General features: G+C 40.1%; 1 protein-coding gene across 1 annotated transcript in view; it reads right to left on the bottom strand.

Annotated features, from left to right (window-relative positions):
* Positions 1-335: 335 nt before the first annotated feature.
* The window catches only part of LOC149750852 (protein TASOR 2-like), a 31,901-nt gene continuing 5,855 nt past the window's right edge, over positions 336-26,381 (bottom strand). Inside the window, exons 4-12 of the mRNA XM_089902613.1 lie at positions 22,713-22,816; positions 19,497-19,569; positions 19,337-19,399; positions 15,391-16,095; positions 14,788-15,075; positions 10,398-10,640; positions 5,809-6,634; positions 5,010-5,430; positions 336-1,822 (exon numbers count right to left, since the gene is read on the bottom strand). Coding sequence (XP_089758739.1) covers positions 356-1,822; positions 5,010-5,430; positions 5,809-6,634; positions 10,398-10,640; positions 14,788-15,075; positions 15,391-16,095; positions 19,337-19,399; positions 19,497-19,569; positions 22,713-22,816 — 4,190 coding nt within the window. The 3' untranslated portion in view covers positions 336-355. The remainder of the gene's footprint in view (positions 1,823-5,009; positions 5,431-5,808; positions 6,635-10,397; positions 10,641-14,787; positions 15,076-15,390; positions 16,096-19,336; positions 19,400-19,496; positions 19,570-22,712; positions 22,817-26,381) is intronic.

The raw sequence follows: 26,381 nt of genomic DNA, 5'->3' as shown, positions 1-26,381 counted from the left end.
AAACTAAGCATTATTATTTTTTTCTGCCTGTAAAAGTAGTCATTCCGACCGTAGAAAATACAGGGAAAACATAAAGAATAAAATTAAAATCCCACAAAATATCATCGTTATTAAATTTTGGTATTTTTCCTTCTATATCTGAGTTAAGTTATCTTGTCCCACTGGATGGGTGGGACCAACAAAAGAATTTTCTTTTTCTGTTATGGCCAAATCTACTGTTTCAACCTGGGAGGATCTGTCAGTTTTCTCATAGTGTGCATCACAGAGTTTAAAACTACTTGGAAATACAGCCCAAGCTGGCTGTGCTTCTTCACCTGGTACCTGGCAGTCAGGACTAGAAGCTGGTGACACTTCTTTAATTAAAGGACTGAAGGAGGGGGAAAAAAAACAGAAACAAAAACAAACAAAAAAAAAACAAACAAAAAAAACAACTGAAGGAGAAGTCTGAACCAACTTGAACTTCCTCTGCAACCTCAAGGGCACAGGTTTCTTTCGAAAGTATGAAAGCCACTGTCTGTAAGTTATCACCTTTTCTCTCACTTTCTCGTGGTTTCATTGACGTGTGATCAGCAGAGTTCACATCAGGCACCTCTTCAGGCTCAATTATTTCTTCCGCTGTCTCCTGAAGCTCTAAGCAGGGTAACGGGGCCTCCTGCTGCTGCTCCATCTCACCAGCGGATGCTTCTTCCCAGGGACTCGTGGGCGGTGATATGGTGAGAGTGAGGTCAAGGTCAGAATCCTCCTCTGATAACTCGAGGCTGACTTCCTCTCTATTCACAGATAGGCTGGTTTGTTTGGTAAATGCAGAATTAAATGTTTCAAAACTCATATGTTCGCTGTTTAGACCACTCTTGTCATTCTTTAGTTCTGAAGAGCCATCCGAAGCATTCCTCACTGATGGGATGCAGTCAAGTGAATCTTTTTCTTCCAAGGGATCAGAAGCTGACGATGAGACTACTTCTTCAAGCTGGGACGACTCTACAGTGTCTTCCGAAGAGATGCTGAAGAGACTCTGGCTCGACAGAAAACATTCTTGAGAGAGCTTCATTTCTTCTCTGGGTAACAAATAACTAGAACTTTTAACTAGTGATAATGCCTCTGTTACAAGGCAATTATCAGACGGCGATGGTGAGCCTGCAACAGCCTGCCCTTTCTGTAATGAACACATTTCTTTAGCAAGTATCTCTCTACTCACTGAGAAGGCACAAAGGTACTTAGCGCCTTGTTGTCCTGACATTGCCAGAGAGGGAACGTCCCTAAGACCCTGTGTCTTTTCAAATGCGGACACAGGATGTCTAAGGCTTGTAGCAGGTGATACTTGTTTAATCAACTCCACATTAAAGGGTGTAGGTTTATCAGCTCTGTTTACAACTTCTGTCTGTATTGGTGCATAGGCATTTTTTTCAAAACTGAATGTAACTCGTTCCAGATTAATCACTACATACTCCGTATCATCCTCCCCTTCCAAGGATGACTGACATTCTTTGATTATAAGGCTGCTATGCTGGATAAAGCCCTGCAAAGCACCTGTTTTTGTTTGCATTTTTGCATGAAAAACATCAACTTTGCTTTCAAGGGTGCTGTACACAGACTTTTGAAAAATCATTGACGGACTGCTGATCCCATCGTAAGTCCTGGCGAATGTGGACTGTGTGACAGTATCATTATAAGATGTCACCTGTGTGCCATCAAGTGGCTCAAAGGTTTTATCTTCAGCAGGAATAGAAGATCCATTAGTTTGGGTACTTCCAATGCTAGAAAGCACCAGATTAGAGGTCTCTAGTTTATCTGACGACTCTTGTTCGGCTTTCCCCCCAGTTATCTGAAATGATAAAAGCAAAACAAATAAATTAATTTAAAAAATCAAGGGCCAAATAGATCTTTTTTTCAAGCATTTACATATGTGAAGAACAGAACAGACAAAGATCAATTTTAGTTTGCTCTGTTCTTTTGAATCTTCATAGGGCAGAGATCAAGCAAATCCCTCTCTTCTTAGGCTTAAAATACCCCCCAAATAGGAATTTGTTTTATCTAAATACACACACACGAGAACTCCAAAACTTTCTTAGTTGCACAGCCTTGTTTTTTTGTTTTTTTTTTAATGGACTTTTGGGAAGAAAAGTGGCTAGACCACTGGCAATTTAAAGACTTGAAAATGCAGACTGTTTGCTAAATAGCATCACTTAATTCAGAAATGCAGCAGTAGAGGAAAAAGTGCTCAATTAATTTAAATTATTTTTAGTAATATTAAAAGATAATCTTTAAAGCAAAGAATAACTTATTTTAAACACCAGCTTTCAATTAGACTATAAATGCACTGTCATCTGGAATGTTCCCATGAGGAAACACTAATTATTATCTCTTGTACTCAGAATACACTGATAAGCAGCTTTCCCAAGGTATCAATCTCTATCCTGTTAAATAAAAGTCCCTTACCCCTTAGCTGTCTTCTTAGCTTATAACTGGACATAATCTCTCTCTCATTTTAATACCTCCCTATTCAACAAAGCAGCAGAAAACACAGTGCAGCTTGCATTAATAAACTCAACTAAAAGGACTGATTTAAACAGCACCAGAAAGGATTTAGCATAAACAGTAACAGAAATACCTCTGGACAATTTTGATAACCTCATAAAAAGGCTGTTTCTTTTCTTCTTTTTTTTAAAGGCTGAAGAATGGTCTTGTTCAGAATATGGTAAAGTGGATTGACCATACAGTTGACCTACACCTGTAGCTCTGGAACACTACGGCCACAGATTTCCTGCCAGATTTTGAAGCAGTCGTGTTGTAAGTCAGGACCTGTGTTTCAAATCTCTTGTTAAAAACATTTCTGCCTTAGTCAAAGAAAGACACTGACCTGAGCAATTGGCAGGGAGGAGCTGAGACTTGGTTTTAAGGGGACACGACTGGCCAGATACAAAGCGTAGAAAACTCTTGATGGCACACTCATTCTGAGAACAGTTCTATGACCCTCCCAATCGTACTGTGGCTGATAATGTTGGGCCATAGTCGTGAATCTCACCATGCCTGTGCTCTTAGTGAAATGAAAACTTTGATAATCCTAGTTTGCCCTAGAATAGGGAGTGGTACAGGATTTAAAGGTGTGTGCACCTTTAAAGTATGGGTACAGTATTCAAGAAGATGACGGAAACATATTTCTAAGTATATGCTATAGAAAGTGTTAGGAATCGTTAATTTTAACATTCTACTTTCTACTTAATACTCTTTCATGTTTGCAAGAAAATCATCCCTAATTGGACATTACTAAAGTAAGTTAATATATATTACCACGACCGAAAATACTTTATAAGAAACTAGTGTGTGTATAAATATATATGTAATAATTAAAATCTGCCTGACTAAACATAAATACTTTCTTATTCTAAGGTAGTGATTTTATGTATCTCTTTGAGAATAAGATGAAATTTATGAACCCCATCCTCAGAAAAAGAACGCATACACACGTAACATATATTTTATGTGTACACATATAAACACACACATATGTGCATATATATACATAAATACATCCACAGAATTAGACACTGAGAAACAGCTAGAGTGTCCAGATCTGAGTCTTGGCCGGACAATTTACTATGTGCCTCCAGGCCATTCTGTACTTCTCCATCCTCAGTCTTCTCACCTATAAGATGGGTGGCACGGTCCTTACCTCACCCGGCCGTGTGAGAATTAACTGAGCTAATGCGAGTGAAGGGCTCAGACCAGTCTCTGGCCCACAGCGTTCCACCAGTCTTCATTCTGATGAAGATGAGCATCTGCAGACACTCACAGACCCTCTGAGGCTCACCCCTGGACCTGCAAATCCCCACGGAAGCCCAGGTACAGAAACTCAATGTTAACACAGGCACTGAAGGTGCCCAAACCCATGTAAAATTATTCTGTAATAAATCTGCTCTGAAAGCTTAAAAAGGCAGGTATTTTGTCAATCCATTTACTTAGAATCTTGATACAACTTTTTAATTTGCTCCAATTAAAATTCGATTATCAGGCTTCCCTGGTGGCGCAGTGGTTAAGAGCCTGCCTGCCGATGCAGGGAATACAGGTTCGTGCCCCAGTACGGGAAGATCCCACATGCCACGGAGCGGCTGGGCCCGTGAGCCGTGGCCGCTGAACCCGCGCATCTGGAGCCTGTGCTCCGCAAAGGAAGAGGCCACAACAGTGAGAGGCCCGCGTACCGCAAAAAAAAAAAAAAAAATTCGATTATCCGTCCTATCAGTTGAGAACAGTGAAATGAAACAAAGTGTATTTTTCATATTTACAAACAGTTATCTGCAGACTATGAGAGGTCTGGCATTTTATTTACTGTCTCAGGATTTGTTTTCTGTTTTGGTGGTACGCGGGCCTGTCACTGTTGTGGCCTCTCCCGTTGCGGAGCACAGGCTCCGGACGCGCAGCCTCAGCGGCCACGGCTCACGGGCCCAGCCGCTCCGCGGCATGTGGGATCTTCCCAGACCGGGGCACGAACCCGTGTCCCCTGCATCGGCAGGCGGACTCTCAACCACTGCGCCACCAGGGAAGCCCTCAGGATTTGTTTTTAAAAATATTTTTTAATATATTCAATTTTAGTTTCCTTTAAGGTTTATCAAAGATTTTTTATATTTATTATTACTGCATTTGATCCATAAACACTATTATAGGTAAACAGAATAAGTATTATTCACCTCTTTTAAAAGATAATAAGCTCAGAGAACAAGTAATTTGCCCCAAATCATACAACTAAAAAGCTACATAATTATGGTTGGCTCCCAGATCATCTGAGGCCTACGATTTTTTTCCTCCTTTTGTTTCTTCAATCAGGATGGTAGATAAGCTCCACCTGCAGACAATCCAGACTTTGTAAACTAAGTTTCTGGCATTCTAATCCTTTACATAGCTAGAGAATCCACTTTCCTAAAAGAAACCAATGCCTTGTTATGAATGTGATTTTACGTACAAAAAATATTTCTTCAAAAATAACACCAGCGTTTACAGTATTCAGCTTTACCTACCTCATTATTACAGGAATAGATGAAATTCTGGCTTTCTGGGGTCTCTGGATGACCTGCTGTTGCAAACATTTCTTTCTGCACCCAAAGCTCCAAGCCTCTCACAGGCGGTGGTTTCATGAAAGGAAGCAGGGGGTCAGTGATTGGGAAGGACACTTTGGCAGTAGGACCTCTGGGAGCCTCATTAGTCTCCAACAGAGGGTCTACGGAGCACCTTTCCACACCGGAGGACTCTTCAATTTCACTGAATTCAAACGATTCTAACGTGCTATTTATGCACACGTATTTTGCTGGGTTGCTGTGTTCTACTACTTTTCGGGATGATTGTATGACTTTGTTTTGATTGCTATAAAACAGAGCTACCCACATATGAAGTAAAAGCTTCACTTCTTCCATGGTATCTGGTAAATCAGTATTCCAGGGCCTGAGATTTTAAAGAAAGAAGAAACCAAAATCATTGAAAATGACTATTTTAGTTGATTATCTTATAAGTAAGTGCCTTAATTATTAACCTTAGTTTTTGTGTTCATTTTTATTTTAAAAATTACATGAACATGAAACAATGAGTAAAATAAAAATGAAGTTGATATAACAAATAATTACAGTGAATCTGCTTGGTATTATTCCCAAGTTACTGGATTTTACACACTTCCTTCTCCCTCCCCAGGGTTTAGCACAAGTATCCCTTCTCGCTACATTTATCTCAACAGAAAAGTTCATCCGTTTTCATCCAGTGTCACTCCCACTCACCCGTGCAGTGCTCTGACTACAGTCTTCTCCAGGGGGTTGTTGCTATACTTACTTGCCGTCTAAGCTGAACACGTAATCTGCTTCCCATACGAAAGTGACCTTAAAGGAGCCGTCACAGCTGAATACGGTACGAGAGCGGCAGAAGTCCTGCAGGCTGGAGGGCAGCACCCCGCTCCTGCGCCTGAGCGCTGGGGCCTCGGAAAGCTGCTGCAGTGGGGAGGTGACCTGCTGATGCCGAAATGGCATCACTTTCCCCACTGGGGTTCCCGCTTCAGGGCCTTTTGTGCCATTCTTGGCAAACGCAGGGCCTGGGGCCCCTCTCTGCTGTAGATGCTTCTTTGAATGTTCTGCAAGGAGCAGGGCATAGGAATGCTCCACAGCAACGACAGAGCTTTGGCTTGCGTCGGAACTTTCTAGGGTTTCCTCGGGCAGTGCTGACTGGGCTTCTGCAGGGGCCTGAATGCCAGCAACCAAGCTTTCTTCCTCCTGGCTGACCGTGGGGTCTGATGTCAGATTACCCTTATCAGAGGAGGGCTTGGATAACGGTCCACCTTTTTGACTTTTAACTCCTCTATGATATTCATGGTCTGATGTACCACGCAAAGAATGTTCTTTAGAAAGCAAAACATCGTTCTGTGGCAATTCAGAGGAGCAGGGCAAGTTTCTGGGCTCAGAGGATGGTGTGGTAGAGGTAGCAGCGCTTAATGCAAGATCAGCCAACATATTTAGGGCCTGGGAGTCACAGTTGACAATGGAGTTTTCAGGTGGGTCTTCTGGAGCCACTGTGATATTTTCTGGTTGAGCTGTACTTATGCTAATAACATCTTCTCGACCATCTGAAATTTCTGATTGAAGCTGTGAAGAAGTTTCTCCTTTGGCTTCAGCATAAAAGAAAAAAAGACACATAACACTTGATTTCCATAGAATTAATTCTTTGTCATATTCCTATGGTTCAGTGAAAATCAACAGTTAAGTCAACATATTCAAGAAAAACCTCTTGATATGTTGCATAAATTGTATGTTAAATTTTTATTACCAGAGTGAGGTCTTGTCCAACTTCCTGATGTATTATAATGTATTTACCAAGGAACAAGTCTTAAGGAATGTGCATATTAATTTAAAAAGAAATCACCCTTCAAAACTGCATGTACTCAGGCTTCCCTGGTGGCGCAGTGGTTAAGAGTCTGCCTGCCGATGCAGGGCATACGGGTTCGTGCCCCGGTCCAGGAAGATCTCACATGCCACGGAGCGGCTGGGCCCGTGAGCCGTGGCCACTGAGCCTGCGCGTCCGGAGCCTGTGCTCCGCAACGGAAGAGGCCACAACAGTGAGAGGCCCGCGTACCGCAAAAAAACAAAAACAAACAAACAAAAAAAACCTGCACGTACTGACCTACACACAAGGCATACTGCTCAGCTAAAGAAATATACAAAGAGAAAAAAACAAAAACAAGAAAACAAGACTCCTGCCCTCAGAGAGCTTACAATCTAGTGAGAATCTAAGAATTTCTAAGTTTAAAGTGTATATTATAGAAGGTTAATGTACTTTCTTAGAAATCATTTCCCTTGGCAAGTTATTAGAGAAACCACCTAAGTTCAAAATAGAGATGATTTTTAACCGTACTGATGTTTAATTATAATACGTTACGATACAAATAAAAAATGAGAAAAGTAAGAATATTCAGAATCGCCAATTAATTTCAAGTTTTAAAACTTCAGTTTCTGCATTAAAAACATTTCCTCTCTATTCTATCTGCAAAAAAGCAAATCTCCTCATCTACTGATAATTCTCCTTACAGCAGGTACTCAAATCTACCCACTGGCATTCGGTCAGAAAACTAACATTCTCAGGTGGTTTACTTGCCTTCTCAGGACTTTGATTCAGCCTTTTAAAATGTGATTATCATGAAGGACAAAGTTCTCAACAATACTGGGCAGTGAGTCCCTGTAGCAGGTGGCTGGATGGACAGAAAAGCCAACTGTGCTCCTCTTTAGAATTAGCAGTAGCAGGTCTGAAATAAATTACTAACCTGTCTGCAAAGCCCAATGACAGTACATTTACAGAGAAAACTCTGGCCTATGAGGTCATCAAACAGAATGACAAGAGTGTGTGTATGGTGAGGAGGGTAAAATTAATCAACCACTGCCCAGTTTTTATTTAAAATATCAAAGCCCAACGGGGTGAGGTACGAGAAAGTGGCCCAAAGAGGGCTGTCTCGTGAACCCTCCGGGTGTACTGGAAACACATTCATTTTAGGATCTGATGTGTTTACTGACACTAAGTTCATTCTATCCTTAAATACTATGGTTCTTACACTGAGTATCACTATGAGGAAGGTCGAATCTAGAGAACACTGTATTGAGTCAAGAAAAAGGGTTCATTTTCATATGTGTCATTTCAGGTAAATCATTTAATAACTGACTTGCTAGAGGTTTTCAATTAATTAAAAATACAATACTGATCATCTATCTCTTTTAAGAAATATAGATAAAATGATGCCAAATAAATTATAAAAAATTAAAGAGTTCAGTAAATAAAAACTATATTGAAAACTTTAAAAAGGACAGAAAACCATTAGTTTCAGTAACAAAATGATTGAGCCTTCTTAAACTCTGATATTTCAAGTAAAAGAAATGAAGTGGATTAGCATGGGTGATTAAGAAATAAAAGAAAAAATTAACACATTATTTAAAAGGTGGTAATCTTAAAATTTTAACTTGGAATGTGGCTGCACAATATATACAGACACTTGCAATACAAATCGCCCTATTTCTGAATACCCATTCTGGAAACTTTTCATTTTCTGGGCTCACTTTTCTGCCAATGCCCAGTTGCACACCTCCTCCCACTAATCGATTAGCCTACAAGTATATAGAAGCCAATTCAGCACAAGGAATTCTAATGACAAGGCTGGGAATACAATGCATTATGTATGTATCTATACTCATCCTGTTCACAAACTAATTGGAAAGACAGGACCAAGACACACCAGATGATTGGAAAATAGTATGAATTAACTCTTTAACGTTCTCAAAAACCCAAAAAAGAAATGGAAAAAAAAGGAGAAATGAGTGCAGATCAGAGCATCAGGAAATGACTCCGGGTGGACTTAGCTGAGCAGAGGGGACTGCACAGGAGTGACAACAGGCGTGGTTCGTGTGGGTGGCACCGTGTGCCTGGCAGGGAAGGCACGCATTGGGAAACGGCAGGAGAGAAATGTGCACCCGTGGGTAAGACCACCTCGTAACTGCCTGGGGAGACAAGCAGAGAGGCTGTGTTGGGTATGACTCTCTACAGGCTGTACGGTGATATGACTGAGGAGCTTTCAGAAAAATCTTCAGCCATAAACAACATTAACGAAACTGAGGAAAGGGACTTCCCTGTGGTCCAGTGGTTAAGACTCTGCGCTTCCAATGCAGGCAGTGTGGGTTCGATCCCTGGTCAGGGAACCGAGATCCCACATGCTGCAAGGTGTGGCCGAAAAAATTTTTTTAAACAATGAGGAAAGAAAAAACCAAGCTCATCCATAATACCATCACCCCAACAAAACAAGAGTTTCTTTCCCTGAATTCCACTAAATTTGAGGCTTTTAAAAAACCTAAAGGTAGATGAGAGAAAGTAGAATCATGAGATTAGACAGAAAACTGATGGAAATACAGAGATATGAGGAAATGAAGGTTTTTCTAAACAAAAAACACCACCACACATACAACACAGTAGGACTCAATACCGAAGATACTGTAAAATGTATAGATTTTGCAGCTTGGTGGAGCTGCACTCTACTCAGAGAGACGGGTGTGAAGAGGGACATGGAGCTGGGAGAAAAGTGAGGTCCGCGCTGATGAGGGAACGTGCCAGCAACGAGGAGGTTCCAGCAGGTGGAACACGGAACCAGCAGTCAGCTGCTGGCTCACAGAAGGAGACTTGGTTATTCACTTCCGCACAAGTAGAAGTAGAAAAGTAAAACTGCTTTTAAAATTAATTTAATGCCTTTTGAAACCAAATACAGGGGCTTCCCTGGTGGCGCAGTGGTTGAGAGTCCGCCTGCCGATGCAGGGGACACGGGTTCGTGCCCCGGTCCGGGAAGATCCCACATGCCGCGGAGCGGCTGGGCCCGTGAGCCACGGCTGCTGAGCCTGCGCGTCTGGAGCCTGTGCTCCGCAACGGGAGAGGCCACAGCAGTGAGAGGCCCACGTACCGAAAAAAAACAAGAAAAAATACAAGTGAAATACAGGATTCGAGATTACTGACTGCTTTGAACCATGTCTTTACAGTTCCCTCTGGACAAACTTATAATATCTTCTATAACTGATTATGGTCCAGAAAAATACTGCCAGATGCTACTTGCTTGTGAATTTAGTCATTAAAAAAGGCCATTTATACTTTAACTCTGCTAAACAGTTCATGTTCAGGCTTTCTGCAGAATGAAAAGTAGGGTCTATTTAGTGAAGGTATGAATCTTGGCACTTTCTTATTTATTCACAATGGGAAACCAAGTTACTTGTCCTGTCAGTGTCTGAACTAAAGAAGACCACAAGAACGTGACAGATTTCAACTGATCTTATACTGTTTCAATATACTACTTTATAATCTCGATTAGTCTGTATTACGGTGCTGAAATTTACAGGAAGAGGACTTCTTACCAGGTTGCGGCTGCTTTCTGATTCTGGGATTCTGATTGCCTTTTACTATATTTTCCCTCTGTTTTTGTGGAGAATTCTTCACAGGTGGCTCAGCCCTTGGAACAGTTTTGACTGGAGATGTCTCTCGTTTCCTTGCCCTTTTAGCATTCGTTGACCCTGGAACATCTTTAGAAATAGGAGCTTCTTGGTTTTTCCAATCCAATTTGGTTGTCTGTACAAACTGTGCAGTCAGCACTTCAGCACCTTATGCAGAAAAGACACCGTTTTCTAAGGGGTAGGGGGCGCACATATTTATCAGCATAGCTTTCCTTTGATTTGTTTTGGGGGGGAAACTTTAATAATGGGGAATAAAATATAAAATTGGGGGTATTTCATTAAAAGATTTTTGAACTTGCTAAGTGTTGGTCTATACCCCTAATTAGGATTAGGAGAAAAATATCAGAGTAGTAACTTTATAGAAACAAGGCATGACTTAATTTTTAAAAAAGATTCCATAATCTTTGCTGACTGATGTGGCAGGTAAGGCTGAACATGCTAGTTCACAGCACAGGGTGACGGATAATTCAATTTACACAAAAGCGACACAGCTCCCACAAAGCCATGTGGTTAAAACCATGATCACACTGTAGAGAAGAGACTGTAGGTTCACAAAGAGCCATCTTACATATTTTCCTTCACTACACCTAAATATCAAAGCTTTAACACTGCCTGAAAAATCATCTCTTAAGAGAAGACAGAGGAAGGTACATTGAAGAAAGTCCTCTTCTGATTTAACTTCCTATAAATCTATTATAATTGCTCATTTCTCTTACAAAATGCTCAGCTTTACTTCTCGCAGGGAAGGAAGGAAAGAACTAAAGGTGGGGGCACATGAGGAGAAAAAACTATTAACAACCTGCTTGTATCACACGCAGAAAGTGTTTCAATCCTTTAAGAGTTAAAAAAAAATGTTAATAAATGTTCCCTGTGAAAACGTTTTCCCCATTGACTATATAAAATAATCACACGTGTGAATGTTTGCAAATATTTTAAAATCACGTTATATGGAAAATACTATTTCTAATTGATTGAGAACAGAAAACATATTAAACAGTTTCAGAATGTGATGGTTATTAGTGAAATGTAGAAAAGAGACCAGTTTCATTTTATTCTTTTGAAGGTTAGAAAAATAAACGGTTTTTTAAAAAAGCTTTTAGACTCTCTTAATGTTGTACATTTCCCTGGGTCTAATTATTTTCTTCCCTACTAAACTATCAAAGGCAATAAAGCAGCAGTTTTGTTTTCAGAGTAAGACTTCTGATTTTATACTGGTTACAATTTCTAAAATTTTTAGCATAAAAAAAGGCAAAATATAAGTCAAGCAGGAAAACTGTTAAGACTAAATTAAGAAGAGAAAGAAAATAAGATGAGATGATCAAGACTAGGGGAAGCGTAACATCTGCACGGGCGGGAGGGGAACATCTCTCACAACCTAGGTCCTGCGAGGAAAAGGAGAAACACGAAACAGGTGACCCTGCACGGACTGCCCTGCTTATCTGCATCACTCAATGACATGTTTCTCAAGCTGCATGCAATAACCCATGGGTGTATTATAAAATAAACTTAATGGGCTGCAACCTCAATTCTTTGTTAAATGAAACAGAAGATATCAGATTGTATTACACATAGTTAGGGTAAATGCTTCCTGAAATTTCTGTTTCAGTAATGTATGAATTTGTGTGTACTGGACTACAATATACAATGTATTTCTTTTCTATTTTTTTTTTGAGCTTTTGTGGTATTATATTTAGTCATCTTGGCTGGTTTAATCACATCGTTGTTGTTGTTCATTTTTTGGCCACACTCTGTGGCATGTTGTGTCTTAGTTCCCTGACCAGGGATCAAACCCGTGCCCCGTGCACTGGAAGTGTGGAGTTGTAACCACTGTACTGCCAGGGACATCCCTAAAACATATTTCTTATAGTGGATGAAATTAGCACACTTGAGAAACAGTGACAACATATATGTTGAATTATAGGTAATTTATTTAATACCTTTAAAATGGTTCATATAGAGAGAAATCCAATATGATTGGCCTGGAATTTGTGAGGAAATGTAGAGTGTGAGTTGCTGCTTCATACTGCCGTTCTTTCTACCACCCTCCTAAACACACACACACACACACACACACACACACAATTTCTCAAACTATAATTGGCCAGAAATAACTACTTGTTAAACCACAGGGTAAAATCTTAATTATCTAGGATCCTGGGGATCCACACACCTCCAGTGTTTCTTCTTTAGGCATCAGAATTTTAAAATTCAAAATACTATAGATAGGGTTGGCAAATTTTTTCTGTGAAGGGCCAGACCTCAGTCACAGCCGCCCACCTGTGCCAGCACAGTGAAGTACAGAGACAACAGGTAATGCCTGAGGGACCCTTTGGCCCAAGTCTGCTCACCTCTTCGCTAAGGGGTCATAGAGCATAAGTTCCCTAGTTTTAAACAAAATACACCACACATAATCTGAGATGACTCTAAGCCAAAATTGTGTTATTTGTCGTGCTCTGTTCACTGAAGTGCATTTGACTAACATTAAATGGCTCTGGACGCTGATTCTCCCTCAGTTTTCAGGGGGCAACAAAACCACTTGAGGAACTGTTTCAATATATATGTCTCGAGGCCACTGGACCTTGTTTCAGTAGGTCTGTAGTAGGATCCAGACGACCACTTTTAAAACACACAAAGGATTAGAAATTCTGCCCCAGGATGCTCTAGTTCTGGGAGAGTCCAGGCACTTTCCCCCCTCTTTAAACATGTTCAGGCTATCACTTATCAGTTTTTGCCATCTGTTCTTAGTGTGCCTGATTTTAGCAGATCCTCTTCTTCCACTCGAATTTGTCCGAGGACAGTTCAGAAACTGAATGACCTTATTTCTTAGACAGGTAAGTAAATAACTGAGTGATGATTTGAGCAGTTTTACAAGTGAAATACAAGCTTTTGGTGGGTGGGCTTTTGTCCTATTTCTTGATTTTCATGTCATCTAGATTAGCGCTTCTCCAACTTTAGCATGCACACAGATCACCTGGAGAGAGCTAACGGACACTGTCTAGCTACAGTCCAGGATGGTCACACAGGAACAGGGTTAACACACAACAGTTATTACTAATTGCTCATCTGAAAATCCATACAGACCATGCTTACCGTTTTCTCTTTTCTGACGGAACTTGAGAGCTGTGCGAGAGTCTGGACGCTTCTTTGCTCCACCACGAGTTCTTCTGGGAAAGGGACGGCACAACTTCACCCTTTTACTCTGTACCACGGGCAGCGTGCCTGCTTTTCTCTTACGCTGAACTCTCAGATTTGATGCGGGACTTGATGGGACCAGAGCTCCCTGCCTTGCTTTAAACATCTCTTCAGAATTCTTTTGTGTTTCTGTTTCTTTTCTTACTTCTGCCGCTGAGTTGTGAAATTCAGCACCTGGAGTCATAACTAAAGAAAATCCAGCATCACAAATTCCATCTGAAATACCTTATTTCTTGGACAGGTAAGTAAATAACTGAGTGATGATTTGAGCAGTTTTACAGGTGAAATACAAGCTTTTGGTGGGTGGGCTTTTGTCCTATTTCTTGATTTTCATGTTATCTAGATTAGCGCTTCTCCAACTTTAGCATGCACACAGATCACCTGGAGAGAGCTAACGGACACTGTCAAGCTACAGTCCAGGATGGTCACACAGGAACAGGGTTAACACACAACAGTTATTACTAATTGCTCAGCTGAAAATCCATACAGACCATGCTTACCGTTTTCTCTTTTCTGACGGAACTTGAGAGTTGTGCGAGAGTCTGGACGCTTCTTTGCTCCACCACGAGTTCTTCTGGGAAAGGGACGGCACAACTTCACCCTTTTACTCTGTACCACGGGCAGCGTGCCTGCTTTTCTCTTACGCTGAACTCTCAGATTTGATGCGGGACTTGATGGGACCAGAGTTCCCTGCCTTGTTTTAAACATCTCTTCAGAATTCTTTTGTGTTTCTGTTTCTTTTCTTACTTCTGCCGCTGAGTTGTGAAATTCAGCACCTGGAGTCATAACTAAAGAAAATCCAGCATCACAAATTCCATCTGAAATACCTTATTTCTTGGACAGGTAAGTAAATAACTGAGTGATGATCTGAGCAGTTTTACAGGTGAAATACAAGCTTTTGGTGGGTGGGCTTTTGTCCTATTTCTTGATTTTCATGTTATCTAGATTAGCGCTTCTCCAACTTTAGCATGCACACAGATCACCTGGAGAGAGCTAACGGACACTGTCAAGCTACAGTCCAGGATGGTCACACAGGAACAGGGTTGACACACAACAGTTATTACTAATTGCTCATCTGAAAATCCATACAGACCATGCTTACCGTTTTCTCTTTTCCGACGGAACTTGAGAGTTGTGCGAGAGTCTGGACGCTTCTTTGCTCCACCACGAGTTCTTCTGGGAAAGGGACGGCACAACTTCACCCTTTTACTCTGTACCACGGGCAGCGTGCCTGCTTTTCTCTTACGCTGAACTCTCAGATTTGATGCCGGACTTAATGGGACCAGAGCTCCCTGCCTTGCTTTAAACATCTCTTCAGAATTCTTTTGTGTTTCTGTTTCTTTTCTTACTTCCGCCGCTGAGTCGTGAAATTCAGCACCTGGAGTCATAACTAAAGAAAATCCAGCATCAATAAATTCCATCTGAAATACCGTACTTCTTAGACAGGTAAGTAAATAACTGAGTGATGATTTGAGCAGTTTTACAAGTGAAATACAAGCTTTTGGTGGGTGGGCTTTTGTCCTATTTCTTGATTTTCATGTTATCTAGATTAGCGCTTCTCCAACTTTAGCATGCACACAGATCACCTGGAGAGAGCTAACGGACACTGTCAAGCTACAGTCCAGGATGGTCACACAGGAACAGGGTTAACACACAACAGTTATTACTAATTGCTCAGCTGAAAATCCATACAGACCATGCTTACCGTTTTCTCTTTTCTGACGGAACTTGAGAGTTGTGCGAGAGTCTGGACGCTTCTTTGCTCCACCACGAGTTCTTCTGGGAAAGGGATGGCACAACTTCACCCTTTTACTCTGTACCACGGGCAGCGTGCCTGCTTTTCTCTTACGCTGAACTCTCAGATTTGATGCGGGACTTAATGGGACCAGAGCTCCCTGCCTTGCTTTAAACATCTCTTCAGAATTCTTTTGTGTTTCTGTTTCTTTTCTTACTTCCGCCGCTGAGTCGTGAAATTCAGCATTTGGAGTCATAACTAAAGAAAATCCAGCGTCACAAATTCCATCTGAAATACATGGAGACTGAGGACAGTCTGCCAATAAGTCTAGTGCAGTAGATACTTCCAAAATGTACCCATTAGGATTTGAAGAATAAGATCTCAACTGAGTTAAAGACTGTAAAGGGCACTTTTCAGCTGGAGGAGTCAAGTCAAAACCACTGGACACTTTGCCAAAGAATGCAGTCTCTTTAATTCCATCCTGAGAAGCAGCAGTCAATGAAGGACTTTTGTCCACCTTGTACAGTTCTTGGAGATTATGCTTTACTAATGTGTTTGGACAGATTCCTTTTTCAGAAAATGATTTCTTTGCTTCCAGCAGGGCACAATTAAGGGCAGGTAAAATAGGTACCACCTTCGATGAGATGTCATCTTCAACTTTCAAGTCTTTCAGCCCTAAAATATATACACATGTATTAAAAACCCAAAGTTCTTGTTTTTTCAAAAACATGCAGGAAAAAACGCTTTAGATTACAAAATTACAGGATGGTTAAATATGATACAGTGTTTCAAATGGTAATCTAAATAGCAATTAATAGAAGACTTATGGATGCACTTAATGAACATATATTATCTCCATATATATGAAAACACGCACACACAGAACCAAAAAAGAGTCACTCAGATGGGATCACCAGGTGAGAATGAAGAAGGCAGGCCCGCCTGCAGCTCCATCTCATCTGACCAGGAGCCCAGCGTGGGCTCAATGCACCGGCATTTAGAGTTGGCAGAATTACTTTTCTATTCTCATCTTCTGCTTTTAAAATGTATCTAATCTGTACCTTATATGACCTACTTCAAATTCTCTTAAGAGGGTAGTCACAGGTGCAAACTTTCAGTTATAGGATAAATAAGTACTAAAGATGTAATGTACAACATAATAAAAAATAATTAACACTGCTGACGTTACATATGAAAGTTAAGAAAGTAAATACTGGGACTTCCCTGGTGGCGCAGCGGTTGAGAATCCACCTGCCTTTGCAGGGTACACGGGTTCGAGCTCTGGTCTGGGAAGATCCCACATGCCATGGAGCAACAAAGCCCGTGCACCACAACTACTGAGCCTGCGCTCTAGAGACTGCGAGCCACAACTACTGAGCCTGCATGCCACAACTACCGAAGCCCGCGTGCCTAGAGCCAGTGCTCTGCAACAACAGAAGCTACCACAATGAGAAGCACGTGCACTGCAATGAAGAGTAGCCCCCGCTAGCCGCAACTAGAGAAAGCCTGCAGCAACGAGGACCCAACGCAGCCAAAGAAGGAAAAAGAAGGGAAATACTAATAGTTCTCATCACAAGGGAAAAAATGTTTTTTCTATTTTCTTTAATTTTGTATCTATATGATATGATGGATGTTCACTAGAATTACTGTGGTAGTTGTTTCATAATGTATGTAAGTCAAATCTTTATGCTGGTAAACCCTAAACTTATATAGTGCTGTATGTCAATTATATAATATCTCAATAAAACTGGAAGAAACTAGAGTTACAACACAAACCAGTTGAACTAAAAGAAAGTAAACCCTAAGTAACCCCCAACTCTCATGGTAACTACTGCTATATATTTCATCACCTTCTCTAGCAAATGCAATTTTTTAATATTATGTAACTAGACTGACTAGTCTGTATTTTACTTCCTCTCCCTGGTTCACTCTCTGACTGAAATGCTAATTTTTCAGCAACTCAATAACCTAAAGGAAAAGAGTACAGGAAAAAAGAGAAAAGGTCAGGTCACTGAGAAATAGGTAATAAAATCCTAGAAAATGTAATTTATCAGTAATAAAAAACCCACAGATAATAAAGACCTTTGGTGCCTACTAAACTGAAGTATACCATTCTTTTTAACGAAAAAGTAACTGCAAAATTAAGAAACACCTAGCTGAATACGTTTATACTTGAGCAGGTATCAGGAAAAGAATGGCAAATAAAAATAAATGGGAAAATGTGGCTAGCCATTAAAATAAAAATTCCTTTCTCTGCAGTTCATTTAGATAGTAAAAGGAAAAATAAAACATGACAAAGTTCTTATGTACTGCTAACAGTTCACGATAAAGCAGCAGTTTTCTAGACAACGTCATTATTTCAAGAATTTGGAAAGGCAGAAGTCAGAACGATTTGTAACAGGCTACTATGAAATCTAAGAATAAGAACTTTTTAAGTCTGCTAAGCGAAGAGTCACTCAATTTAAAACAAATAACCCCAGCACTGAACATTTCTGAGTGACCAGAAATAGAAAAGTGTCTTAACGAACTAGAGGAGGCTGTGAGCATTGAACACAACAATCCAATGTTTACTCAAAAAGAAATCCTGTGCTGTTCAACCCCAAATGGTACAGGAACTAATGTTTCTTATTCAGGTGGTAGTGTACACCTAAAAATAAGAATAAAGGCAGAGCTCCTGCATACGGAGGGAGGCAGTGTGGGAACAGAGCTGGAAGCCAGCTCAGACTCAGCTGTTTGACCTTGGGCAAGTTTAAGTTTCAGTTTCCTCATCTTTGAAATGGTCACAATAAAAATACCTATTAAGGGCTGTGAAATCAATTGTGCCTAGCAGAATATCAATGTAGTAAATGCTTGAAAAATGCAAGCAGCTATCGCCATTATGTTATTATAACTGGTAATATTTTGCTTATTCCAAACAGGTAATGCCAGCAGTTCTCTGCTTTGAGTAGCTGAATACAATTTAAAAACATCAATTAAAAAATTTTTTTGGATTGGTTGTAGCTTTATAAATACAAATCATGTTTAAACATACACAGTGTGATTATAAAACAATGAGGAAAATTTCCTCATATGACAAAAAGAAATGACTCATTTACTTTAATTTATTTATTTGCTCAGCAAGCATTTATTACTTTTTAGGTGCCTGACATTGCTAAGCAGTAGGGATGCAGTAGAATACAAGAAAGGCAGGCATTAAATAATTATAAAAATAAATATTTAAATTATATTGGTGAAAAGCCTAGGGGTCCTCATTGAAGGAAGAGTGGTGATGGGAATAAATAAAGTGATATTTAAACTGACACCTGACAGCTATGGGTAAGTGGCTAGACCAGCACTTCTCCTCCAATTTTATTCATTATCTACCCCCACCAAAGACAGCCTTTCTAGACTTTGTTTCCTAACTGCCCTCTGAAATTCTAATACCACAGATATACTGTATATCTATTTACAGACTGCAGGAGCAATATTTTTTGCCCCTAGCAGGCAATTCCTGGTTCTGGCTTGGGGGGCGATCAACATCATCTGATCAGGGGGAAGGAGACAAGTAGTCCAGACAGAGGGAAGTGCTTCTGTGAGGACCTTAAGTCCTACTGACGGGGAGACTATGATAAAACCAACTCCCAGCTCTTGTTGTTCCATAACAAATGAATCCAGTTTTGGACATGCTGAATGTGAGGACCATCTGAGACATTTAAGTAGAAAGAAATGTCCATAGGCAGGTGGATATCTGAGCATGGAGCAGACAGGAAAGGATAAGCCTACAAAGAAAGGAGATGAAGGATTGACCAGGGAGAGTAAAGGAAGAAAGTTATTTAAGAGAAGAAAAGAGTTACCAGGGTCATATGCTGCTGAGAGTTTAAGATGAGGACTGAAAAATGGCCCACAGGTGCAGTGAACTGCCAGTCCTGGTCCTTACCTGCTGACGGGGATGAATGGAATAAATGCAACCCGTGAAGACCCATCTGCTCCTCTCCAAAACCTACACAGAATGAGAATCAGAAGAAACGTGAGGTTGCTGATCTTACACAATAAAAGTAAACATACTGAAAAACATTTATTCAAAAAGTTGTTCTTACTTGTTTCTGACATTAAGGCTGACGACGTAAGTAAAATGAAAAATTCTCGATCTTCTAAGCATTTGACGATTGCCTTAAACATAAAATAGCAAGAAAGAAGATTCAATTCCTCTCTCCTTCTCCCTCTACCACATTCTTCAGTGATTTTTAAGCTCATGAAAAGTTAAAGAAAAAAATTCTTGAAATGTCAGTATTTATGGGAATCAGGACAATTTTGTCCCCAGTATCAGAAACTGCAAGCTCCTTAGCATTCAAGTAATCTTGGCCTTGTTATGGCTACATATAATAAATAACTAGAACATCATGGGTTAGTTTTAGGATAGTGTTCAATTACATAACAAATCAATCAGAAACAACCTCTTTCATTTTTTTTCATTGACATGTTGGACATTTCATACTGCTAAGTAGCCGCTCTGTTCCCATTTAGCCACTACAAATTCAAGGTCAATCAGACCTATGATTAACATGTTAAGCTCATTTTAATACAAAACATATCACAGAATCCTGGGACTAGAAAAACTGGAAGATACCATCCATTAAAAGAATCCTTTCTACAGCTTCCTAAGAGATGAGTAATAAAAGGAAATAACATCATTAGGTCCCCTGGTTATAAGAAATGCAGATGAAAATAAATACTTCTATTTTCCCTCTACCACAGTCTTCAGTGGCATCTTCTGTCATTCTAAATCACAGAGATAACAGCTCTTCTTCCCCATTAGTCACCATTTCAAAAGCCTATATACCCTTAACAAAGATAAAATTCAATGTCATACAGTAATTTGTCAGTTAAAAAAACAGAATAAAAGATACCACTTTATAAAGCGATAAAACATACTTCAAAACTTGACAGGTCGTAAGCCTACAAATATGATAAATCAATAAATTATTCAACAACTCAAGTATGAAAAAAAGACTTCTTTTCTAATTATTTATTGGAACTAATTATGAGACTGAAACTTCACCCACAGGAACAATCACTATTGTGAGTCTCCAAACATTTCTATCACAGCCCCTATGCATTGGTTGGTTTACATTTTTGTCTCCTATAGTCTTGTAAGTTCCTTGACGGCAGGGACAATTTGTCTTTTTGCTTCTGGCACACAGTAGGCACTCAAGAAAGAATTACTGAATAAATGTATCAACAGTTATATATACCCATATCTTTGGTATTTATCAGCAAACAGATGTAATTCTTGTTTTATCTTTTTATCGGTGTAAAGAGTAAAAGTGACAATAATTAGCTACATTATTCTGAATTTTAGTTTTGTAATATAGATGAAAGTAAAATCCTATATCTGCTTAAAACTGTACATTCCTTTATTCCAAAATATGTGCACGTAAAACAAATATGTAGTGTATCTTATTAGTCTCTCAAATTACGCGCTGAAAGGGCTATATAAAATTCCTATTTTAACCTTTGTGGGGAAAAAAATCATAGAATCTTTGAAATATCTACTTCTAGCCTTTTCCATTCACACACAGAAAAATCCAGCCATACATGTCTTTACCACCTTTTAAAGAAGAGACCTTCCTCAGTACTGTTCTTGAAGTCCAGTGTTGTAGGTACAAGGGACATTTACTGCTCGTCCACTATACACCAGGCACCAAGGTGTCAAAGATGCTTAAGACATGATACCTACCCTCAAGGAGCTCGATGTCTAGGTAGGGAGACCGATATGTAAAGATTATTCATTATAAAATGAGGCAGGAAAAGCAGCCTGGAGCACTGAGAGCGAAGGACCTTATGTGATAAGTAATTTCTGTTAAGTAATTAACACACAAACTGTGAAGTAAAGCTGGGCACCGAGTCTCCTGAGCTCAATACCAGAAGCACTCACAAGTAGACCCTTCACTAATGCATTTTCTCAAAGTATCTTTGAACTTCCTTCCTTTGAATTTCCAAATATAAAATGAACTACACTACTTCGAAAACACATAGCCTGTAATCCCCGTCGATATTCAGTGGTCACCTGCTCAGCATCCTGTGTCAGCCACTGCACCTCCTTACTGCAGAATGGGGGCCCTGACCTCACACCCAGTTCTGGAAGGTGGGCTCTGAGTGGCCTGAACTAATCAGTGTGGGCCATTCCCTTTCTAGTTGCTGCTGAGAGACATGCAGATGATGGAACTGGTCTAAGGACAGAAGCCATGGTTTGGAGGACGGGTTCTCTCTGCATGCAAAAAGGAAGCACGCAGCCCTGACTGGCAGCCTAGGACAGAACTATTGCACAGAGGAGGGAGAAGCTGAAAGAAAAAGAGTCCTGAGCAAACAGCACTTGAACTTGCTTTACCATCTAAAACTCAAAAGTAAGCCTATCAAAACTCTTTATTGTTTAAGCCAGTCTGAATTTCTGTTACGTGCAACTCAAGCATCTTACCTGACACTTCCCCCAAGGCAGCTCACCTATCTATTCTGTTAATTTACCGGTTTCATACTGTCTACTATGGGGATAAGTCCGTTGTGCCACTAAAGGGCTGAGCAGACTTGTTTGGTCACTTCCACCATGCACACTGTTTCCTTTGGGATGTTTGGGAATCACTCACTGTAAGGTCAGCATCTACTCCTATCCTCAGACCGAGGAGCCCTGGTTAACACAGTGGAGAGGTCTTTGGATGTTACATATTTCTCAGTAGAATCGTGCTTTTCTACGCTATGAAAGCAATAGAAGCAGCAACTTTTTCTTCTTTATACACCTATGTGTTGACAAGGGTCACTTTTAAAGAAATATCCCACAAATCAATCTCCTTTGATTAATGCAGAAATACTAGGGATCTACTCAATTCTTCCATCATAAAACAAAAACAACAACAAAAAAGGATTTGAGAAAAACTGTCCTCCTGTACTTAAAACCAGGAGTATGAACTGACTAGTGAGACACAGAAAAAGTAAACTAAGATACAAAGGGGATGAACATGTTAGCCAATACATATCATGTCAATAAATATTAAATGATAAATATCCTCTTAAGGGAATTTCCTGGCGGTCCAGTGGTTAGGACTTGGCACTTTCATTGTTGTGGGCCCGGGTTGGACCCCTGGTCAGGGAACTAAGATCCTACAAGCTGTGTGGCGTGACCAAAAAAAAAAAAAAAAAAAAAAAAATCCTTTTGAGCAAGCTAAAACAATTCAATCTAGGCAGAGCCAACTAATAAACAGATATCAATTTCTCAATTTAAGGAAAACATAATAATAATATTTTAAACTGATGATTCTTACCAATTGCTCCCTTTTAATGTACTCTGTTAGTTTATCTACTTTTTCCCCTTGTTTGTTGGACAGTTTCACCTCATACATATTGAAGCACATATCTTGGCAACAGACTGTGGAGAAAATCAGAAACACAGAACATTTCCTATTTTAAAATGCTATTGTGAAAAATTCCGTTTCTCCCTAGACCCACCGTGTGGCTGACATGGTTGGTCTTGGTGCTCCGGCCTGGTGTCAGGCCTGAGCCTCTGAGGTGGGAGAGCCGAGTTCAGGACACTGGACCACCAGAGACCACCCGGCTCCATGTAACATCAACCGGCAAGAGCTCTCCCAGAGATCTCTGTCTCAACGCTAAGATCCAGCTCCACCCAATGGCCAGCAAACTCCAGGGCTGGACGCCCCACCCCAAACAACCAGCAAGACAGGAACACAACCCCACCCATTAGCAGAGAGGCTACCTAAAATCATACTAAATTCAGAGACACCCCAAAACACACCACTGGACGCAGCCCTGCCCACCAGAAAGACAAGATCCAGCCCCACCCACCAGAACACAGGCATCAGTCCTCTCCGCCAGGAAGGCTACACAAGCCACTGAACCAACCTTACCCACTGGGGGCAGACACCAAAAACAAAGGGAACTACGAACCTGCAGCCTGCGAAAAGGAGATCCCAAACACAGTAAGTTAAGCACAATGGGAAAACAGAGAAATATGTAGCAGATGAAGGAGCAAGGTAACAAACCATCAGACCAAACGAAGAGGAAATAGGCAGTCTACCTGTAAAAGAATTCAGAGTAATGATAGGAAAGATGATCCAAAATCTTGGAAATAGGATGGAGAAAATACAAGAAACGTTTAACAAGGACCTAGAAGAACTAAAGAGCAAACAAACAATGACGAACAACACAATAAATGAAAATAAAAATTCTCAGGAAGGAAGCAATAGCAGAATAACTGAGGCAGAAGAATGGATAAGTGACCGGGAAGATAAAACAGTGGAAGTAACTACCGCAGAGCAAAATAGAGAAAAAAGAATGAAAAGAACTGAGGACAGTCTCAGAGACCTCTGGGACAACATTAAAAGCACCAATGTTTGAATTATAAGGATCCCAGAAGAAGAAGAGAAAAAGAAAGGGTCTGAGAAAATATCTGAAGAGATTATAGTTGAAAACTTCCCTAACATGGGAAAAGAAACAGCCAGTCAGGTCCAGGAAGTGCAGAGAGTCCCATACAGGATAAATCCAAGGAGAAACATGCCAAGACACATATTACTCAAACTATCAAAAATTAAATACAAAGAAAAAAATCCTAAAAGCAGCAAGGGAAAAGCAACAAATAACACTCAAGGGAATCCCCGTAAGTTAACAGCTGATCATTCAGCAGAAACTCTGCAGGCCAGAAGGGAGTGGCAGGACATATTTAAAGTGATGAAAGGGAAAAACCTACAACCAAGATTACTCTACCAGCAAGGATCTCATTCAGGTTCGATGGAGAAATTAAAACCTTTACAGACAAGCAAAAGCTAAGAGAATTCAGCACCACCAAACCAGCTTTACAACAAATGCTAAAGGAACTTCTCTAGGCAGGGAACACAAGAGAAGGAAAACACCTACAAAAACAAACCCAAAACAATTAAGAAAATGGTACTAGGAACATACATAGCGATAATTACCTTAACTGTAAATGGATTAAATGCTCCAACAAAAAGACACAGCCTGGCTGAAGGGATACAAAAACAAGACCTGTGTACATGCTGTCTACAAGAGACCCACTTCAGACCCAGGGACACATACAGACTGAAAGTGAGGGGATGGAAAAAGATACTCCATGCAAATGGAAATTGAAAGAAAGCTGGAGCAGCAATTCTCATATCAGACAAAATAAACTTTAAAATAAAGACTATTACAAGAGACAAAGAAGGACACCACATAATGATCAAGGGATCAATCCAAGAAGATATAACAACTGTAAATATTATGCATCTGACATAGGAGCACCTCAATACACAAGACAAATGCTAACAGCCATAAAAGGGGAAATCCATAGTAACACAATAATAGTAGGGGACTTTAACACTCCACTTTCACCAACAGACAAATCATCTAAAATGAAAATAAATGAGGAAACACAAGCTTTAAATAACACCTTAAACAAGATGGACTTCACTGATATTTATAGGACATTCCATCCAACAACAACAGAATACACTTTCTTCTCAAGTGCTCATGGAACATTCCCCAGGATACATCATATCTTGGGTCACAAATCAAGCCTTGGGAAATTGAAGAAAATTGAAATCGTATCCAGTATCTTTTCTGACCACAACTTTATGAGACTAGATATCAATTACAGGGAAAAAAACTGTAAAAAATACAAACACATGGAGGCTAAACAACACGCTACTAAATAACCAAGAAATCACTGAAGAAATCAAAGAGGAAATCAAAAAATACCTAGAGACAAATGACAATGAAAACACGACCCAAAACCTATGGGATGCAGCAAAAGTTCTAAGAGGGAAGTTTACAGCACTACAATCCTACCTCAAGAGACAAGACAAATCTCAAATAAACAACCTAACCTTACACCTAAAGCAATTAGAGAAAGAAGAACAAAAAAACCCCCAAAGTTAGCAGATGGAAAGAAATCATAAAGATCAGATCAGAAATAAATGAAAAAGAAATGAAGGAAACAATAGCAAAGATCAATCAAACTAAAAGCTGGTTCTTTGAGAAGATAAACAAAATTGATAAACCATTAGCCAGACTCATCAAGAAAAAAAGGGAGAAGACTCAAATCAACAGAATTAGAAATGAAAGAAGGAGAAGTAACAACTGACACTGCAGAAATACAAAGGATCATAAGAGACTACTGCAAGCAACTATATGCCAATAAAATGGACAACCTGGAAGAAATGGACAAGTTCTCAGAAAAGCGCAACCTTCCGAGACTGAACCAGGAAGAAACAGAAAATATAAACAGACCAATCACAAGCAGTGAAATTGAAACTGTGATTAAAATTCTTCCAACAAACAAAAGGCCAGGACCGGGTGGCTTCACAGGCAAATTCTATCAAACATTTAGAGAAGAGCTAACACCTATCCTTCTCAAACTCTTCCAAATTATAGCAGAGGGAGGAACACTGCCAACCTCATTCTACGAGGCCACCACCATCCTGATCCCAAAACCAGACAAAGATGTCACAAAGAAAGAAAACCACAGGCCAATATCACTAATGAACATAGATGCAAAAATCCTCAACAAAATACTAGCAAACAGAATCCAAGAACACATTCAAAGGATCATACACCATGATCAAGTGGGGTTTATCCCAGGAATGCAAGGATTCTTCAATATACGCAAGTCAATCAATGTGATACACCATATTAACAAATTGGAGGATAAAAACCCTATGATGATCTCAATGGATGCAGAAAAAGCTTTTGAGAAAATTCAGCACCCATTTACGATATAAACTCTCCAGAAAGTAGGTAGAGAGGGAACCTCCCAAGAACTGAATCACAGAGCTACTCTACACCTTTCACAAAAGACCCTTTTAAGAAGTACTTAAGGGAAAACAGAAGTAAGAGGGCGAGAGAGAGAGTGCACATGCACGCGTGCATGTGTGTATGAAAGAGAGGGTGGAAAAGAACTGGAACAGAGCTCAGGACATGCA

This window comes from Delphinapterus leucas, chromosome 1, assembly GCF_059928025.1.
Source record: "Delphinapterus leucas isolate spDelLeu-1000000601 "Yukka" chromosome 1, BTC_Dleu_Yukka2, whole genome shotgun sequence".
Classification (NCBI taxonomy): Eukaryota; Metazoa; Chordata; class Mammalia; order Artiodactyla; family Monodontidae; genus Delphinapterus; species Delphinapterus leucas.
Note: the sequence above shows the minus strand (reverse complement) of the source record. Positions and strands in the feature narration are given on the sequence as shown.